The following is an 18,098-nucleotide window of genomic DNA, read 5'->3' as shown; positions in this document are numbered from 1 at the left end:
TGTGCTCCGCAACGGGAGAGGCCACAACAGTGAGAGGCCCGCGTACCACAAAAAAAAAAAAAAAAAAAAAAAAGAATGTTTAACTTTTTTTTGCTAGATTTGTTATTATTATGAATGAGATCTTTTTAAAAAAATTACATGTTCTAATTGGCTGTTCCTGATATACAGGCAGGCTGTTGATTTTTTTCTGTTGATCTTGTTTACAATAACTTTGCCATCCTCTCTTCCTGTTTCCATAGTTTACCTGTATATCCAATTTTGTGTCTTCCTTTCCAGTCATTAAACATTTTATATTTTTGGTTGCCTTACTGTGCTAGCTAAGTTCTCCAGTACCACATTGAATTCGAAGCAGCAGTTAATTGTAGTACTTCTGACTTTAAGGGAACTCTATTATCTTATTACTAAGTTTGACACTTACTTTAGGATTTTGGTAAATCACCTTTATCATATTCAGTAAATTCCCTTCTAGTTCTATTTTGCTAAGAGATTACATCATAAATAAGAGCTATTTTATAAATATATAATATTATATAATAATCTTTCCATATATAAGATGATAATTTTTCTTTAATACATTATGAAATGAGATTAAAGTGAAACGGATTAATTCAATGATGAATTGCATTAATAGATTTTCAAAAGTTAAACCATCCTAGCAGTCATGCCTACTTGGTTGTAATTTTCTATATGTGTGTGTGTGTGTGTGTGTGTGTGTGTGTGTGTGTGTGCACGTGTGTGTGCGCGCGTGTGTGTGCATTGCTGGTTTGATTTTCAGATCTTTTATTGGAGATTTTTGCAGCCATGTTTATAAGTGAGATTGGCCTACAAAAAAGTCCCTTCTTCTTTACTTACCTTATTTTAGAACTAGATTATAGTAGTCTCATAAAATGATTCAGGAAGTCTTTTCTCTTTTTGTGTTCTCTGGTGTGACTTAAAATAGAGATTATCTAGCTGTCTCTTAGAAGTTTGGCTAAATACACCTGTAAAACCATCTGGGCCATTTTCAATGTCTTTAAGGTGTATTCAGGCTATTTCTTCTCAAATCCATTTTTTTTTCTTGAAAAATAATCTGCTTCATCTAAGGTTTCAAACTTACTGGCATAAAGTTGTTCATAGCACTCTCTCATTTATTTTTATATTTTAATCTTTAATGCTTACTTGTATCATTTCCTTTCTTTATTTCTTGTTCTACTTTGTCAAAGCTTTCTCTATTTTATTATTCATGTCAAAGACACAGATTTTGGTTTAGTTCATCTTCTTTATTGTTTCTTTGTTTCTCATTTCATTAACTTTAGCTCTTACTTTTGTTGTTTCCTCCCTTCTACTTATATGTAGTCTTTTTTCTAACTCCTTGGGTTGGATGCTTTCTTCATTAATTTTCAGTTGTTCTTCTTTTCTACTAAATGTATGAAAAGCTGTACATTTCCTCTAAGTTACTGTCTAAGCTGTATCCCACAGGTTTTTATAAATAGTATTTTCCTTGTTATTCAGTTCCTAATTTCCAATATAATTTTTATGTGATTCATAAATTATTTTAAAGTGTATTTTTAAGGAACACTTTTCTGCATTTTTTCTTTTGCTTTTTATTTATTGTTTTCTAATTTTAGTACATTTTGCTGAAACAGCATGATCTGTATGGTGTAGAATCTTTGTCATTTGTTGAGCCTTGCTTTGTGAACTAATAATTGCCAGTTTTGTGGGTATTCTGTGTGTTCTTGAATAGAATATGTATTGTATAGTCATACGTTTGGGGTTCTATATACGCCCATTATATTAAAGTTGTTAATTGTACTATTCAAATTTTCTACATCCACTAATTTTTTATCTTCTTATTCCTGATGTTGAAATTTTCAATTTGTCTTATTATAAGTATGTCGAGTTTTGCTTTATATATCTTGAAGCTGTATTTTCTTACAGGATCAGGATTGTTACATCTTCCTGGTGAATTAATCCTTTTATCATTTTATAATGTCTCTATCCATAATAATGTTTTATACCTTGAAATCTATTTCATCTGATAATATTATAACTATATCAAGTTTCTCTTGGTACTTTACTACAGTGCCTTTTTTCCCTTATTGCTAACTTTCCTGTATTAGTGTGTTTCAGCACATCTCTTATTAACAGAAGGAACATAACTAGATTTTCTTCTTCACTCAGTTCCAGAGTCTCACTCTTAAATTGCAAGTTCAATTTGTTTTTATTTACTAGGATTACTGACATGTTTGGAGTTATATCCTATAATCTTCTTTTGTGTCTCCTATTTACATCATTTATTTTTTCATTGACTTTTACCCTTTTTCTGCCTTTGCTCTGATTGACTGGGTTATCTTCATTCTTATTTCTCTTTTTCTGGTTAGGAAGTTATATATTCTGTTTATTTTCTTTTGGTCATTATCTTTATTTTTTTTAAAGGGAGGTTTAATTTTTTTAATTAATTAATTTATTTGGCTGCTTTGGGTCTTAGATGAGGCACACAGGATCTTCGTTGTGGCATGTCAGATCTTTCGTTGCGGTGCGCGGGCTCTTCATTGCAGTGCGTGGGCTTCTCTCTAGTTGTGGCGTGTGGCCTCCAGAGCATGCGGGCTCTCTAGTTATGGCGCGTGGGCTCTAGAGCACGCGGGCTCAGTAGTTGCGGCACGTGACTTAGTTGCCCCGTGGCATGTGGGATCTTAGTTCCCCGACCAGGGATCGAACCCACATCCCATGCATTGGAAGGTGGATTCTTAACCACTGGACCACTAGGGAAGTCCGTGGTCATTATCTTTAATTTCTTAACATTTCATTAAAATATAACACACGCACAGAGAAAAGGACAAAAGTCCTAACTGTACAGAAAAGGACAAAAGTCCTAACTGTACAGCACAGCAAACTATCCAAGTAAGAAACACCTGGTAACCACTGTGAATATACTCTACCACTGATAGCATGTTTTTTTCTCTATCTTTTGATGAAAAGAAATTCTTAATTTTGATATAGTCCAATTTATTGTCTTTTACCTTTATGGTTAGCATTTTTGTGTACAGTTAAAAAAAATGTTTATACCCTAAGATCATGCAATTGTTTTCTTATGTTGTTCTAGAAGCTTTATCAGTTTATGTTTAGTACATTCTATCTGGAGTTGATTTTGTATATGGGGTGAGGTAAAGATGAATTTTTTTCTTAATGGATATTCAGTTTCCCAGAACCATTTAATATAAAACAGTAGTCATTTCCCACTTGCCTACAGTACCACCTTTACCATAAATCAAGTATCCTTATATGTATGGATCTGTTTTAGGACTCTATTTACTCTCAGTGGTCTATTTGCCATTGTACCAAAGCCCACTGTCTAAATTAACATAGCTTTATAGTAAGTCTTGCTATCAGCTAGAGTACATCGTCTCACTTTATTCTGCTTCTTTCTTTGGCTGATCAAAATTCACATAAATGTACAAACACACACAAACACACACACAACTGCCAAGATATTGATTGGGGTTGCATTGAATCTGCAGAAGAATTTGGGGTAAATTGGCATCTTTAATTTTGAGTTTTTCAATTCACGAACATGTTATAGCTTTCCATTTATCCAGGTCTTCTCTAGTTTCTCTCATAAAGTGTTATAGTTTTCCAGTATAGGTCTTGCAAATATTTTGTTAAAATTATTACTAGGTATATGATATTGTGATGCTATTGTAAATGGTATTTTAAAATTTTCTCATTGTTTGCTGTTGATATATAGAAATAGCTTTTTTATCTATATTAACCATGTATCTAGAGATCTTGCTAAATTCACATATTAATTCTAATAATTTATACAGATTCTTTTTGTAGTTTGTACATGCACAATCATACTATCCGTGAATAATGAATTTTTAAGCATTTTTTTAACATCTTTACTGGAGTATAATTGCTTTACAATGTTGTGTTAGTTTCTGCTGTATAACAAAGTGAATCAGCTATACGTATACATATATCCCCATATCCCCTCCCTCTTGCGCATCTGCGTCTTTATTCCTGTCCTGCCCCTAGGTTCTTCAGAACCTTTTTTTTTTTGATTCCATAAATATGTGTTAGCATACAGTATTTGTTTTTCTCTTTCTGACTTACTTCGCTCTGTATGACAGACTCGAGGTCTATCCACCTCACTACAAATAACTCAATTTCGTTTCTTCTTATGGCTGGGTAATATTCCGTTGTATATATGTGCCACAGCTTCTATATCCATTCGTCTGTTGATGGACACTTAGGTTGCTTCCATGTCCTGGCTATTGTAAATAGTGCTGCAATGAACATTGTGGTATATGACTCTTTTTGAATTATGGTTTTCTCAGGGTATATGCCCAGTAGTGGGATTGAAAGGATGCTCAACATCTCTAAACATTAGAGAAATGCAAATCAAAGCTACAATGAGGTATCATCTCACACTGGTCAGAATGGCCATCATCAAAAAATCCACTAATTGGCTTCCCTGGTGGCACAGTGGTTAAGAATCCACCTGCCAGTGCAGGGGACATGGGTTCAAGCCCTGGTCCAGGAAGATCCCACATGCCGCAGAGCAACTAAGCCCGTGCGCCACAACTACTGAGCCTGTGCTCTAGAGCCCGTGAGCCACAACTACTGAGCCCGCATGCCACAACTACTGAAGCCTGCGCACCTGGAGCCCGTGCTCTGCAACAAGAGAAGCCACTGCAGTGAGAAGCCCATGCACCACAACGAAGAGCAGCCCCCACTCACCACAACTAGAGAAAGCCCGCGAGCAGCAACAAAGAACCAATGCAGCCAAAAATAGATAAATTAAATAAATAAATTTTTTTTTAAATCCACTAACAATAAATGCTGGACAGGGTGTGGAGAAAAGGGAACCCTCTTGCACTGTTGGTGGGAATATAAATTGATACAGCCACTATGGAGAACAGTATGGAGGTTCCTTAAAAAACTAAAAATAGAACTACCATATGATTATTTTATTTATTGCTTTTCAATTTTTATACTTTTTTTTCTTTTTCTTGCATTATTGCACTGGTTAGGACCTCTAGAATTATGTTGTATAGAAGTGATGATCATAGGCATCTTTTCTCCGTCTCAGTAATAGAAGAAAAGAATTCAACATCTCAGTACTAAATAGTGTTTGCTGTGGGGTTTTTGCAGCTAATCTGTATCAGTTAAAGTTCCTTTTGGTCTTAATTTGCTATAAGTTTTTATCACAAATGAATGTTTAGTATTTTATCAAATACTCATTATATATCTGTGGAGATGATCATATGAGTTTTCTCTTTTATTCCATATATATGATGAATTACAATGATTGATTTTCAAGTTTTAATGCAATTTTGCATTTCTAGAATAAGCACAAATTGGTCATTATACAATTTCCTGTTGTGTAATACCAGTTTTACTGTGTTAATGTTTTGTTTAGAGTTTTTGCATCCGTATTTATGAGTGAGATTGGCCTGTATTTTTTCTTATAATATACTTGTCAGAATTTTACATCAAGGTTATGTTGGACTCATAAAGCATATTTGTGAAGTGTTTTCTCTTTTTCTATTCTTTGGAAAAGTTTATTCAAGATTGGCAATTTTTCTTCCTTAAAAGTTTGGTATATTTACAAATGAAGTCATCTGAGACTGTAATTGTTTGTGGGCGAGGGAGTATTTTTCATTGTTTATTAAGGTTTTTTTATAGAAACTATTCAGTTTCTTGTTTTTCTTGTGTTTATTATTGTAAGCTGTATTTTTCTAGGGATTTTTCCATTCCACTGAAAGTTTTAAATGTATTGACAAAAAGTTGTTTGTGATATCCTCTTATGATGTTTTATGTCTGAAGGATCTGCAACAATGTCATTTTTTTCATTCCCGATATTAGTTATTTGGGTCTTCTGTATTTTCTTCTTGGTCAGTCCCCATCAGGGATTTATCAGTTTTATTAGTCTATGCAAATCATCAAGTATTGGCTTTGTTGATCCTTTCTATCATATGTTTGTTCTTATTTAATTAATCTCAGCTCTTATTATTTTCTTCCTTATACCCTCTTGGAGTTTCCTTTGCTCTTCTTTTTCTAATTTTTTTAAATTGGATGCTTGGGTCATTGTTTTCCAGATGGTTTTCCTTTCTACTTTATAAATTTTCCTATACATAGGGACTGAGTTACATTACACAAAATTTGATATGTGGTACCTTCATTTTCATTCATTTCAAAATATTTTCCTATTTCCATGATGATTTCTTCTCTGTTCTATAGTTCATTCAAAAGTCTATTTCTTAATTTCCAAATTATATGGATTTTATAATTATCTTTTATTACTGATTTCAAGTTTAATTCCATAGTAGGTAGAAAACATGCTATATATAATTTCAATACTTAGAAATACATTGAGACTTGCTTTATAGCCTAGCATGTGGTCAATATTTGTAAACGTTCTATGTGCACTTGGAATTTCTGTGTGTGTTGTAGTTATTTAATGCAGCGTTCTGTATGTATCAACTGGATCAAACTTGTTAATCATGTTGGTCAAATATTCCATATTCTTTCTAAGTCGTCTGCTTGTTCTGTCAGTTAGTTAACGAGAAAGGGGGTCATAAAAGTCTCTGACTATAATTGTGAATCTGCCTTTTTCTCTTTTTTGTTCCTTCAGTTTTGCTTCAATATTTGGCTTGCTGTTTTCTTCAGTATTGGAAATTTCCTAGCCATTATCCAGTCAAGTATTTATTCTGTCCCCATGAGACTGACAAAAGCTTTACCCAACCTTTGAGCCTTCCAGCTGCATCTACCAGAATTGACAGACACTTCTAGAAAAGAAGCATTCAAAAATATCAGACACCTCTCTGGGTTTTCGTTTTCTCCTGGAACTTGGCCCAGCAATTCTTTACCCTTTTGTGAATTCTAGTAGTAACATCCAACAAATTTTAAAATATATTTTGTCTAGATTTTCTAGTTCTCATCAGAAGAGAATAGTAAAAATTACTTAGGTCACAATCACTAGAAACAGAGCTCCACCTTTACATTTTTATATGCATACTTGACAAAGTATCTCTTACCTAACTCCTGAAAACTACAAGGCTTTAGAAATATTGAACACAGGGCACTCCACTGCATGTATTATGATAAGGTAATATTTTATTTCACTACTGTTTTCTAAGCCCCCAATTGTTATTGTTGTTGATGTTGTTGTTGTTACTATTATATAGTCAATGCTTCTTTGCCATCTCTCTGGGCTAGTGGATAGTTTATTAGTCCCCATCTCATTGAGATTGAAGCTTTTCAGGGGCTGTCCTTGCTTTCTGCAGGAGTTTCCATCCAGCTCCCCATCTTAAATGGGCCAAAGACCTCATCTCTTTTCCCTTTGTGGACACAGATACCCAAGCCGCTGGTCATTACTGGGTATAATAACCCCTCTACACTGCCAGAGGGTTGACTTATATGCTTACATCTTTGACTGTTAGCATCCTCTTTGCTTCCAGCGTTTGAGAATTTCTCTTTCTTGTGAGCTAAGACATGCAACTTTAAAAATTATTACATTATATTCAGCATTTCTAAGGGTTTATATCAAGGTGGTTTAAAGATAGCCTAGTCTGCCATTTTGCCAATACTGTTCATCTAGTTCTGAACAGTGAATGAATACTAGATGAATACTATTTCATCTAGTCCTACTACTTTTCAGGAAATCATCAGAATGATGTACTCCTATGTCTAAAATTTATAGTTGTATAAAGCAATATATGCAAAATGTTTGCCTCTCATTGTTTCAGTCAGCTCTGGCTTGATTGGCTTTGACCAATTTAGCTTTCTAATCTTAGAAAGGCCCTTTCAGTTCAGCTTTTAGTGTCTTGAGGGAGGCCATTAAGGGGAGCAGAATTACAATATCAAATTCACTATAAGAATGGAATTTTAAAATCCAGATTATCAATCATAGATTCAAAATCAAGATATAGAGTGTTGGTGTGAATTCAAGATTAACCTACTTGAGCTACCATTTATTAGGCTAAGTCCCCCCTTTTTGGTATTGTCTGGGTCCTAGACTTTTCTCACAACCTGGTGATCCCACACACAGTTTTCTATTCACTCTTCCACCCAGTGCAATCTGGCTTTACAACTACCACTTTATCAATACAGCTCTTCCTAAAGTTACCAACAATTTCCATGTGGTAAATCCAATGGGTACTTCTCTGCCCATGTCTCACTTGACCTCTGAGCAATATTTTTTATGAAACTGAAACCATTAGGTGGCACTTCAGGGGCTCCGAGGAGCTCCAGTTCTTTATGTCTCAATGCAGAAAGAATTCAGCAAGAGGCAAAGTGATAGATAAGAAGTGATTTATTAGAATAGGACAGTTGTGAGGCTTACAAGCAGGTGGGCGAGAGGGTGCCGCACCCCAAGAACTTAGTGGGCTACAGTTTTATAATCAAAGGAAAAGTGGGGAGGGGGAGAAAACCACCTTCTTCCTCATTCTTTTTTTTTTTTTTTTTTTTGTGGTACGCGGGCCTCTCACTGTTGTGGCCTCTCCCGTTGCGGGGCACAGGCCCCGGATGCGCAGGCTCAGCGGCCATGGCTCACGGGCCCAGCTGCTCCGCGGCATGTGGGATCTTCCCGGACCGGGGCACGAACCCGTGTCCCCTCAATCAGCAGGCGGATTCTCAACCACTGCGCCACCAGGGAAGCCCTCTTCCTCATTCTTGAATAAACATCAAAATTCCATTGTCATCAGTTCCTCCTCCTCGTCGGGTGGGGGAGTTTTCTTGTCCCTACATGGTCAAGCTGGGACTGTCATGGTGCAATGGAAATGAGCAAAAAGGCAGTAACATATACTAAAATATGTTAAATCATTTCAGGTTTTAGTATAATGTCACGTTTTCCTTATATTTTTGTTTTTAGTGCGCGCAGAGGAGCGTGTCCTAGTAATCATTAACTTACTGAGCTCACTGGGAAGGATGTGGGTCTCATGCCACCATTGTTTTATTGTTTGGGGGCATGTCTCATGTTTCTGTTACCTGGTTTTGTTGCTAAGCAAGCCTGCTTGGTTTTGTGGTTAAGCAAACCTGCTTTCTTGAGTGATCATTAACTTATAGGGGTCTCCTATACTTTTTTCTTTACTTACAATCCCCTAGTGGGATTAACTGTTTAATCACCTACTTTGGCCCTTTACTCTGTCCCTGTGATAACTACCCACTTCTTGAAAAAGTGTCCTCTTTTGGCTTTAGCTATACCACAATCTATTAGATTTCCTCCTATCACTCACTGCCCTCTCCTTCCCAGTCTCCTTTGATGGTTCCTCTTTTTCTACCTTATCTTTAAATCACGGAACACCTCAGGGCTCATTCCTTAGGGGATATCATCTGGTCTCAAACTTAGATGCTAAATACCACCTATATGCTAATGGTTGCCAATTTCATATCTCTAGCCCTGGCCTGTCAAATTCATATATCTTACTGCTTAATTGACATCTTCATTTGGCTATCTATACGTTATCTCAATGTTAATCTGTTTGATCTTCCATCTTATTCTTCCTTTATCCTTCTCCATTTTGTTAGTGGCAGCATTATCCACCCATTTGTTTAAGCCAAAACTTTTATTTTTTCCTTTTCTTCATTTCCTATGTCCCCTCTTAAGGAATTCATATTGGTTCTACCTCCAAAATATATCTCAAACTGCCCAATGACCCTGTCAGGTGTAAATATTATTACTTTCATTGTGTAGTTACACAAGCAGAGATTAAGAAAGCATGTTAGTAATTTGCCTAAGGATACGCAGCTTTTATGCAGAGGAATTCTTATTCTAAACCGTTTACTCTTTCTATGATATCTTGACCCTCAAAGAATACTTGTGAATGAATTAGTGAATATATTGATCCAGATAGTAATAAAATTCATAATCATGGCTTTATCAGAAGAATATTCTCACCTACTGAAAAATACCTCTGCTATCTATAGAGTAGAAACCTTTGTTACATATGAAGATCTTTGTTACATGTAATATAGGGTAATACTTATATCATCATATGTCAATATCTATCAATATATAAAACCAATTTCAGAATTTGAGACTATGAAAGATAGACAACTTGGCTTCCAGAACACCCTCTTTTCCATTCAAGGATATGTGGCCAATTGTACCCAAAACCTATTGCATTCTTTCGATAGGCTTTTATCTCCGTTCTGTTCCTCCAGCAAGGGAATTTTATGAAGAAACAAGCTAGCCAAACTTTTATTTTGGTTTTCTACTGTCATGATTTTATTAATATTCAGTGTTTCTCAAAAAAAAAGTCAGGGATACAGAAGAGAGAAACTGGGCAGAGCTAATAATACACCTTGATTATATTGGCTAAATATTGAATGGCATTTTGAGATAAGAAGACTGTGTGTTTTAATCAACCAAGAGTCATTTTAAATCCTTAAAATAAATGCAAATATTGTTAGTATGATCAGAGAAAGCAGTTGATTACTGTCACTGGCAGCTTTACCTCTTGTATATTATGAATTTTATTAGAAAGTTATCATCTTTCTGATTGTAAAACCCGAATGAAGTTAGGGCACTGTGTGTTTTCCCCAGTGATTTCTTGTAGCATCACAAAATCCCTACAACATTATCTGTAATCTTAATGAATGTTTAGTGAAAACTGCTTGACATTTGTTTGGCACTGACTTCATTTCTAAGCCTTGAGTGCTGTTATCATTTTGTGGACTGCTCAAAAGCAATATAATTTAGAGTTTATTTTATACATAGAGATATAACTACCTTTTTTTAACAGAGTTCCTTGTACATTCACTCAAACGCTAGAGGGCTTTGTGACATTTTGTTTATATATTTTAAATACAGGTATAGACTGAGATTTTGGTAATTCTAATGTGTTTTTGAACGAGTAGACTCTGGTTGTAATAAAATATGTAAATACATCTTCTTTGAATTCCCCACAGAGCTCTGTACCATGGAGTGTGGTAGCCATGGAGTCTGCTCAAGGGGAATTTGCCAATGCGAAGAAGGTTGGGTAGGACCAACATGTGAAGAACGCTCCTGTCATTCTCATTGTGCTGAGCATGGCCAATGCAAAGATGGAAAATGTGAGTGTAGCCCTGGATGGGAGGGCGACCACTGCACAATCGGTAAGTACCACCATACTTTGAACAAAGTAAATTGGATTAATTGAAGAAGTAAAGCAGTCTAGCAAGTCAATCACCAAACTGTTTGTAGAATTTGAGATGGGGAAGAGGAAAGAAGTAGGAGGGCTGTGGCCATAAGTTTGAAAGTTTCCTTAACTGGGAGGTTTCCTGTTTTGTTGATAATATCTCACTTATTTCTGTGTCTTTTCCTTTCTCATTACTTCATTATTCTTTATATTTTCTGCTTTCAAGTGCTTTGAGTTACTCAAATGAAAGATGATACATTAGAATATAGTGTCATTAGTTAATAGGAAAAGTGCTTTTGTTGTAAAGGTAACATTCACTGGCCATTTTTCCTTGTGAAAAGTATAGGTTGTTTTGGTTGAAAGCACTTAGAGGCAGTTTCATTAAATGGGGCTACTTTATCAGGGGCCATTCAATATCATTAAGGGCTGTCTTTAAGGAAGACACTCCTGACCTGCCATCAATAGAACATCTGTGTTGAATTGTTTATTGGGTAGTATAGAGAGTTCGTACTGAGGCATCCACCCTCTCTCATCCCTTGTCACCAATTTCACTAATTTTCAGGCTGCTTCCTGGGAGAACACCTGTGGGTGTGAGAAAGTCTATGTAATAATTAATCTATCACGTGGTCTTCACACCATAAAAAAACACTACTAATAATGAAAGTTTCATTTATAAAGTACTTTTTCTGAGAAAAATATCAAAGCCCTTGACACACACATGTATCTGCCACAAAGGTTCCCTGCATATACAGAGGGACAAGTATGATTACCATTGTTCAGCTAAGGAAAGTGGGTCACAGAATGTTCCAGTGTCATTCTATGAGCACACAGAAAATTCATACAGTGCAAAAGCAAGCGTGGGCCTCTGGATACACAATTCATTGTTTATGGGCTTTTTTTCCCCTCTACAAAAAGCTGTACTACAGCTTTCATTTTTAGGTGATTTTTGTTATAATGGTTGGAACCTGCCAAAGTAATGTATAATATATATAATATATATAACATATAATTTTAATAAACTGCATTACTACTCAACTACAGTCAGTCTTGTTCTGTGACTGTGGAAAATACTTAAGATTCATTAAAAAGGTGGTGAGAGGTGAGATTCATGATTACCAAAGGTGGTTACTCCAGAACTCCCTTCTAAAGATATTACTAATAAGAAGTTCAAGCTAGCACTCTTTCATGAGTTATTACTGAAATATAAAAATGCAGTTCTTATACTTTTAATGAAATATGACACTTTTTTAGGAAGCCTAATACAGTTTCTTGCAGAAAAGCCATTAATATCTTTCCCACAGAAAATATTATTCACACACTACACAGGCCAGTGTACCAACTTTTGAGCTGCAGGCATTTCAGAATTCACAGTTTGCTGTTCTCCCAGGCAACAGATGGTAAACCATTAGTACTTGTTGTATAGCTTTGGTCTCCCAGAAATTCATTCAATCACTCTTTTCCCCCCTTTTTAGCTCACTACTTAGATGCTGTCCGAGGTAAGCCCGTTCTCTCCAGTTTTATAACAGAAAAATATTTTAAACCGAAAATATGCACGTGGGAAAGGAAGTGTTGGTGGGGTTTGGGTGTTGTTTGTTGTTGTTGTTTTTAATGTTGGCAGTCTTACTTAAGTGCAATATTGTCAGGTTCATGCTGTAATAGATTTAAAAGTAATTTGCTTTCCCAATATCAAAGATTCATTTTTTGCCATAGAGTTTAATAGACTGATAAGCAGTTTTAAGAATTATTTTTCTTTGTCTTGATGTCGAGGGGGGTGTGTGTGTGTGTGTGTGTGTGTGTCTGTTTATATGACAGAGAGGTAATTATTAAATGAACTAGGTTTAGGTAGACAGCTTAACTTTTTCTCTAACATAACAATATAGCTTTAAGTCCGTGTAGGGTATCCTTACAAGGGCAGAAGAATTATTCCCCTGTTAGTACCTCATCATCCATCCCCACCAGGGATCTGCATTCGATAGAGACTGCAAGGGTTTTTCTGTCAGATTTCCTGGTGCCTTTCATTACCTCAGCCTCAGAAGGTTGAAAATGTCCTACTCAAATTATCCCTAATTTCTCTTTATCCGCTGTATGTGCATGAGAATGGAACTAGATAAATTTCTTTCTTAATCTTATACATGTGCGTGAGCAATATATATATAATCTTTTCATATTTTCTAACAGCCATCTGTCATTTTATTTTAAAGTCTTTTCTTCCTCTGGTCTGTTGAGAGTTGCTAGGAAAACCGTTTGCAAGAAACACTAGATTACTTCTACAGATTTAAAAAAAAAATTCTTTTGCTTTTTATACTTCTGGAATTTTCTTTCAAAGACAGAAGATGGAAAGAATATTGATTGGACTCTCTCCTGTAAAATCCAGATCTGGTCCTGCTTTGCTACTGGGGAAATTTCCAGAAGCTATATGCCATTATTGCTCTCTCTGTTCATCTGCCCACTGAGCACTTGGGACATGCAGAGTTGCCCTTTGGAATAGCCTATCTCTGAACCACTGGTAGAAAGAGTAGGTCATCCCTGAGAAATTAAAAGTCTAAATAGAGACCATCGTTAGTGTTTGTGGTTAGGGTTATCAATGGATAGAAGTCATTTAAGCATTATAATTTCCTCTTGACTATATTTATCCAGTTATTCTCTAGAATTCTGAAAGTCTAAATTTGGTGTGCATTAATTCCATAAATATTTGTTAAGCACTTACTACAGGTATACTATTATGCTAGTTTCTGAGAGAGATACCAGATAAGTAAAAAAATCAGTCCTTAGCTTTCAGATCAATAATAATCCTCAAGAGAAGAGCTGAATAGATGTAAAGCAACTGCAGCACATTTCTAAGTCACCATGTGGGCAATTAATGGTATGGTCTGAACTGTATACCAACATACCTAAGTCCTAAAGCAACATATCACAAGGGAAAAATCAGCACAGAGTAGCAGTAGTTAGGAGAAGTATCTCTTCATAGAAACTGCTGTCTTTTCCCAACTTTTTGGCCATAACTAGATAAAATATCATCCATCCAGTTTTGATTGAGATGAGGAGATACCTTTTTCGAAAAGAAACAAAAAACATGTCTTGTCCCCATCATAGTTTTTATCCTGTCTGAATCAGAGGCTGGGAATTGGGGTTAGCATTAATAATGTTTAATTGGCTCTCTAAGGAAAAGCACAGCAGAGTAAAGGATAACAAGTTCCCTGGGAAGGTGGTATAAGCAAGCAAGCTCCTCTTCCATTTATTCAACACCTCATCTGAATGGAGCCCAGATGATTCGATTTTTCCCTCTAGGCAGATACATCATTGTTGACCAATCCCATTCTGATGTCTCTGAATTTGTTACTCTCTGCTGTCTTTTCAGATGGCTGCCCGGGGCTCTGCTTTGGAAATGGGCGATGTACCCTAGATCAAAATGGTTGGCACTGTGTGTGTCAGGTGGGTTGGAGTGGGACAGGCTGCAATGTTGTCATGGAAATGCTTTGTGGAGATAACTTGGACAATGATGGAGGTGAGTTATTTATTAAATGTTCATAAAAGAAAGGAATAGCCCAGCCTCTAGCACAGTGATAACCAATCTGGCCAAGAGTGAAAATTAGGAATCCTTATAAAGTCATACTATTTTGTAAATCTCAATTTGTTGAATATTTACAGTAAGCAGGCAATATTCCAAACTCTTTCCATGTATTATATCTCATTTAGTTCTCACAAGAATGCTATCAGGTATAGGTACTATTTTCCCTGTTTACAAATGGGAAAACTAATGCTTGGAGTGGGGATGGTAAGTGACTTTTCCAGGATCACACAGCTAGAAAGTAACGGAACCAAGGTTCCAATTCAGGGCTATATGACTTCAGTTTCTGTTTTCTTAATTGTTACAACCATGCTGCCTCCCATATCTGTGGCATTTATTCTACTAAATTAAATCAGCATACCACTGTCTAAACTGTCAGATGCTAGTGTAGCTTGCACTATACACATCGTGAGGTAGTTTTCTTTGTTCTTAGTTATTTAGAGCTCCCTCTTGTGTCTTTACCTTTTAGTACCACTTTACATCTTTCAAAGGACACAGCATCATGACAATTCACAGTAGAATATTTTACATTTAATTCAAGAGCTGCACATGTTTTAGAAAGCCATGTGTGGCTCCAAGGCCTCAGGGTAACCACTTCTGTTTTAATCAAGCAAACAAAGGCATCTAATACATTGTACAGTCAGGCCTCAAAACAGCCAAATCACCTCTGAATGAGCCTAAAACAAGAAATCCTCACTTTCCTCTCACTTTCTACTGAAGAAAACATGAAACTGACAAAAAAAAAAATTATTTCTAATTTCTGTATATTAACTTAAAATGAAGTAGGTTGTTAAATTTGACTCCTCAAGGTTTCTATTTGTGCTTAGACAATTATATACCTTGTCATTTGAATCCAAATGGGGCTTAAAACAATAAGGTAGCAATCATCGTTTAAGCACCAAATTAGGTGTAAAAGTGTCCTCTTTTATTGTTCTGGCTAACACTTTACCTTTAAAAGTTATAAGACTTTATGAATTTTAAGTAGAAGCAACTTTCTGGTTAAGAGCACAGGGCTTTGAAGTTAGAATTTCTGGGGTCAAATATTAGCTCTGCTATGTACTTCTGGCTGTAGGGTTTGGGAAAAGTTTCTTGCTATCTCTGTGCTTCAATAATAATAATAACCGATATTATTATTATATTATTATTATTATAATAGCTGATAATAATAATAACTGTCTAATAGGGTTGTTATAAGAATTAAACAAGATAATTCACGTGCACTACTGAAAGGATGATAAACTACACCAATCAACTCACACGTGCACACAAACACACACACAAACACACACACACACACACACACACACACACTAAATTTAGGATAATAGACCATTTTCTGAAGAGACTGTTTACTTCCTATCTAATTTGAAATTTTTGTTGGGGAGGCCAGAGTGAGATTTTCAATTAAATGGTACACTTATCAACCATTTACTTGACTTCTGTGGTCCGCCAAGACTCATTTTCTTTTTTTGTTTTTTTCAAGACTCATCTTCTACACCCATCATTCTCAGTTCATCATTTAAGTCCCAACTCAAGCCATATCTCCCATGATACCTCTGACATCCACCACCCCAACCTACCATGGTGTTTATCATATGCACCATACAATCAAGCACTAAATTATATCCTGTCTATATTGTTTCCTTGTTACATGTTAAGTATGACCCAGAGTCCATAGTTTGATGCCCAATATAATTACTAATAATATTAGCTCACTTGTATTCAGGGTTTACTATGTACAAGGCACTGTGCTGAGTCCGTTATGTGAATAATTTCACTTAATCCTCATGAGGTAGAAACTACTATTAACACTACTTTACAAATTAGGAAACTGAGGCACCGAGAAGTTAAATAAACTGCTCAAGATCACATAGAAAGTAAACGATAGAGCCAGGGTGTAAACCTAGGTGGTCTGCTTCATTCCAAAAAAGATTGGAGGCAGTAATGGAGATTTCTCAGTTGATATATTGATTAAAATGTTATGCTTAGAAAATACATTAACAACCTATGCAAGTATAATTTCTTTCTTTTTTTCCTTCTCTATTTATTTGTTTTTGGCTGCGTTGGGTCTTTGTTGCTGCACGCGGGCTTTCTCTAGTTGCGGAGAGCAGGGGCTACTCTTTGTTGCGGAGCACGGGCTCTAGGCATGCGGGCTTCAGTAGTTGTGGCTCGCGGGCTCTAGAGCACAGGCTCAGTAGTTGTGGTGCACGGCCTTGGTTGCTCCGTGGCATGTGGGATCTTCCTGCACCAGGGCTCGAACCTGTGTCCCCTGCATTGGCAGGCGGAATCTTAACCACTGTCCCACCAGGGAAGTCCCAAGTATAATTTCTGACTCAGGGTTGAGCTAAAATAAGTTTCCTGCTTAATAAAGTACAGCTTGATAAAAATAATTGAATAATTGTCAAGCATTTTCTATGGCCTCAAGGTCACCTCAAGGGAGCCAATTAAATATTAATGAAATAATGGATTATCAATTTTCAATATTTGTGGTGTATATAGATACAAAAGGTAGAGGAGATGTTGCTGAATGTGTGTTGGCCTATGAACATTCCTCTAAAACTGTGTATCTATGTGGGAATCAAAAATCAAAGACGCTGATGTGAGTTTAGTACATTTTTATGATTGTCTCTTTAGGGGGTAGCAGGGGGAGGCTCCTTGAGATATTCAATTACCATTTTTTCCTTTGGTAGGATTAAGATGATACTGATGACAAATAAATATTTAGTTCTACTTTGAGATGGAAAGATGGATTAAATAACCTCTGAAAGCCTCATGACTAAGATTTTGGACAATAAATCCATTTTTATACTGTTTAAGTAACATCCCTAAGAATATATTAAATGCCCTTCATTTGGTGGTCTCAGCTTTCCAGCTATCCAGAATGGCTGGCTTCATTTCCAGCCATCCAGAATGATTGTATATGCCTAATGATTAATAGTTGCATACTTGTTTGTGCATGTATGTGTGTGAGTTTTAATTAAATCAGAAAGTGCCAATTGAACCTTTTGGGGGAAAAAAAAGTGGTCCTAATTTTTTTAATGTTAGTTCTTAAGAAATCTTCCCAGTCAAAAAAAAAAAAAAAATCACTTTCAAGCAGTTGCTTCAAGTAGCTCTTCCTGATTACTCCATATCATTGCTGATACTTAAAGAATGGCAGGATTTTTTTTTTTTTGCATTCTAATCAGCTTTGAATACTCATTAGTATTACTGCTACTTCCTGAAGCTTTGACTTTAGTTACACTCTGATTCAATGCATTGTGACTCTTAGTAACTAATTGGGCTCATTGAATATGTGGGTGACACAGGCCTAGGAGCTACCTAAGAGCTCCTTGAATAATAAAAACAGAACTAAGAATAACCCTTGGATTCTTTTCTTAACATGCAAAAAAATTGAAAACTGTCTTTTACATTGTATATTTAAGAACTAA

At 35.9% G+C, this 18,098-nt stretch overlaps 1 protein-coding gene across 14 annotated transcripts in view; it reads left to right on the top strand.

Annotated features, from left to right (window-relative positions):
- TENM1 (teneurin transmembrane protein 1) overlaps positions 1 to 18,098 on the top strand; it is an 813,855-nt gene that overhangs the window by 611,215 nt on the left and 184,542 nt on the right. For 11 of the 14 annotated variants that reach the window (XM_028482674.2, XM_028482669.2, XM_028482663.2 and 8 more), the window contains 3 exons: positions 10,894 to 11,079; positions 12,575 to 12,598; positions 14,461 to 14,607. In XM_028482674.2, the coding sequence (XP_028338475.1) occupies positions 10,894 to 11,079; positions 12,575 to 12,598; positions 14,461 to 14,607 (357 nt within the window). The remainder of the gene's footprint in view (positions 1 to 10,893; positions 11,080 to 12,574; positions 12,599 to 14,460; positions 14,608 to 18,098) is intronic. The other 3 variants (XM_028482671.2, XM_028482672.2, XM_028482670.2) reach the window with 3 other exon arrangements.

This window comes from Physeter macrocephalus, chromosome 21 (genome assembly GCF_002837175.3).
Source record: "Physeter macrocephalus isolate SW-GA chromosome 21, ASM283717v5, whole genome shotgun sequence".
Lineage (NCBI taxonomy): Eukaryota > Metazoa > Chordata > Mammalia > Artiodactyla > Physeteridae > Physeter > Physeter macrocephalus.
The sequence above is the reverse complement of the archived record's forward strand: the minus strand, read 5'-3'. Positions and strand labels throughout refer to the sequence as shown.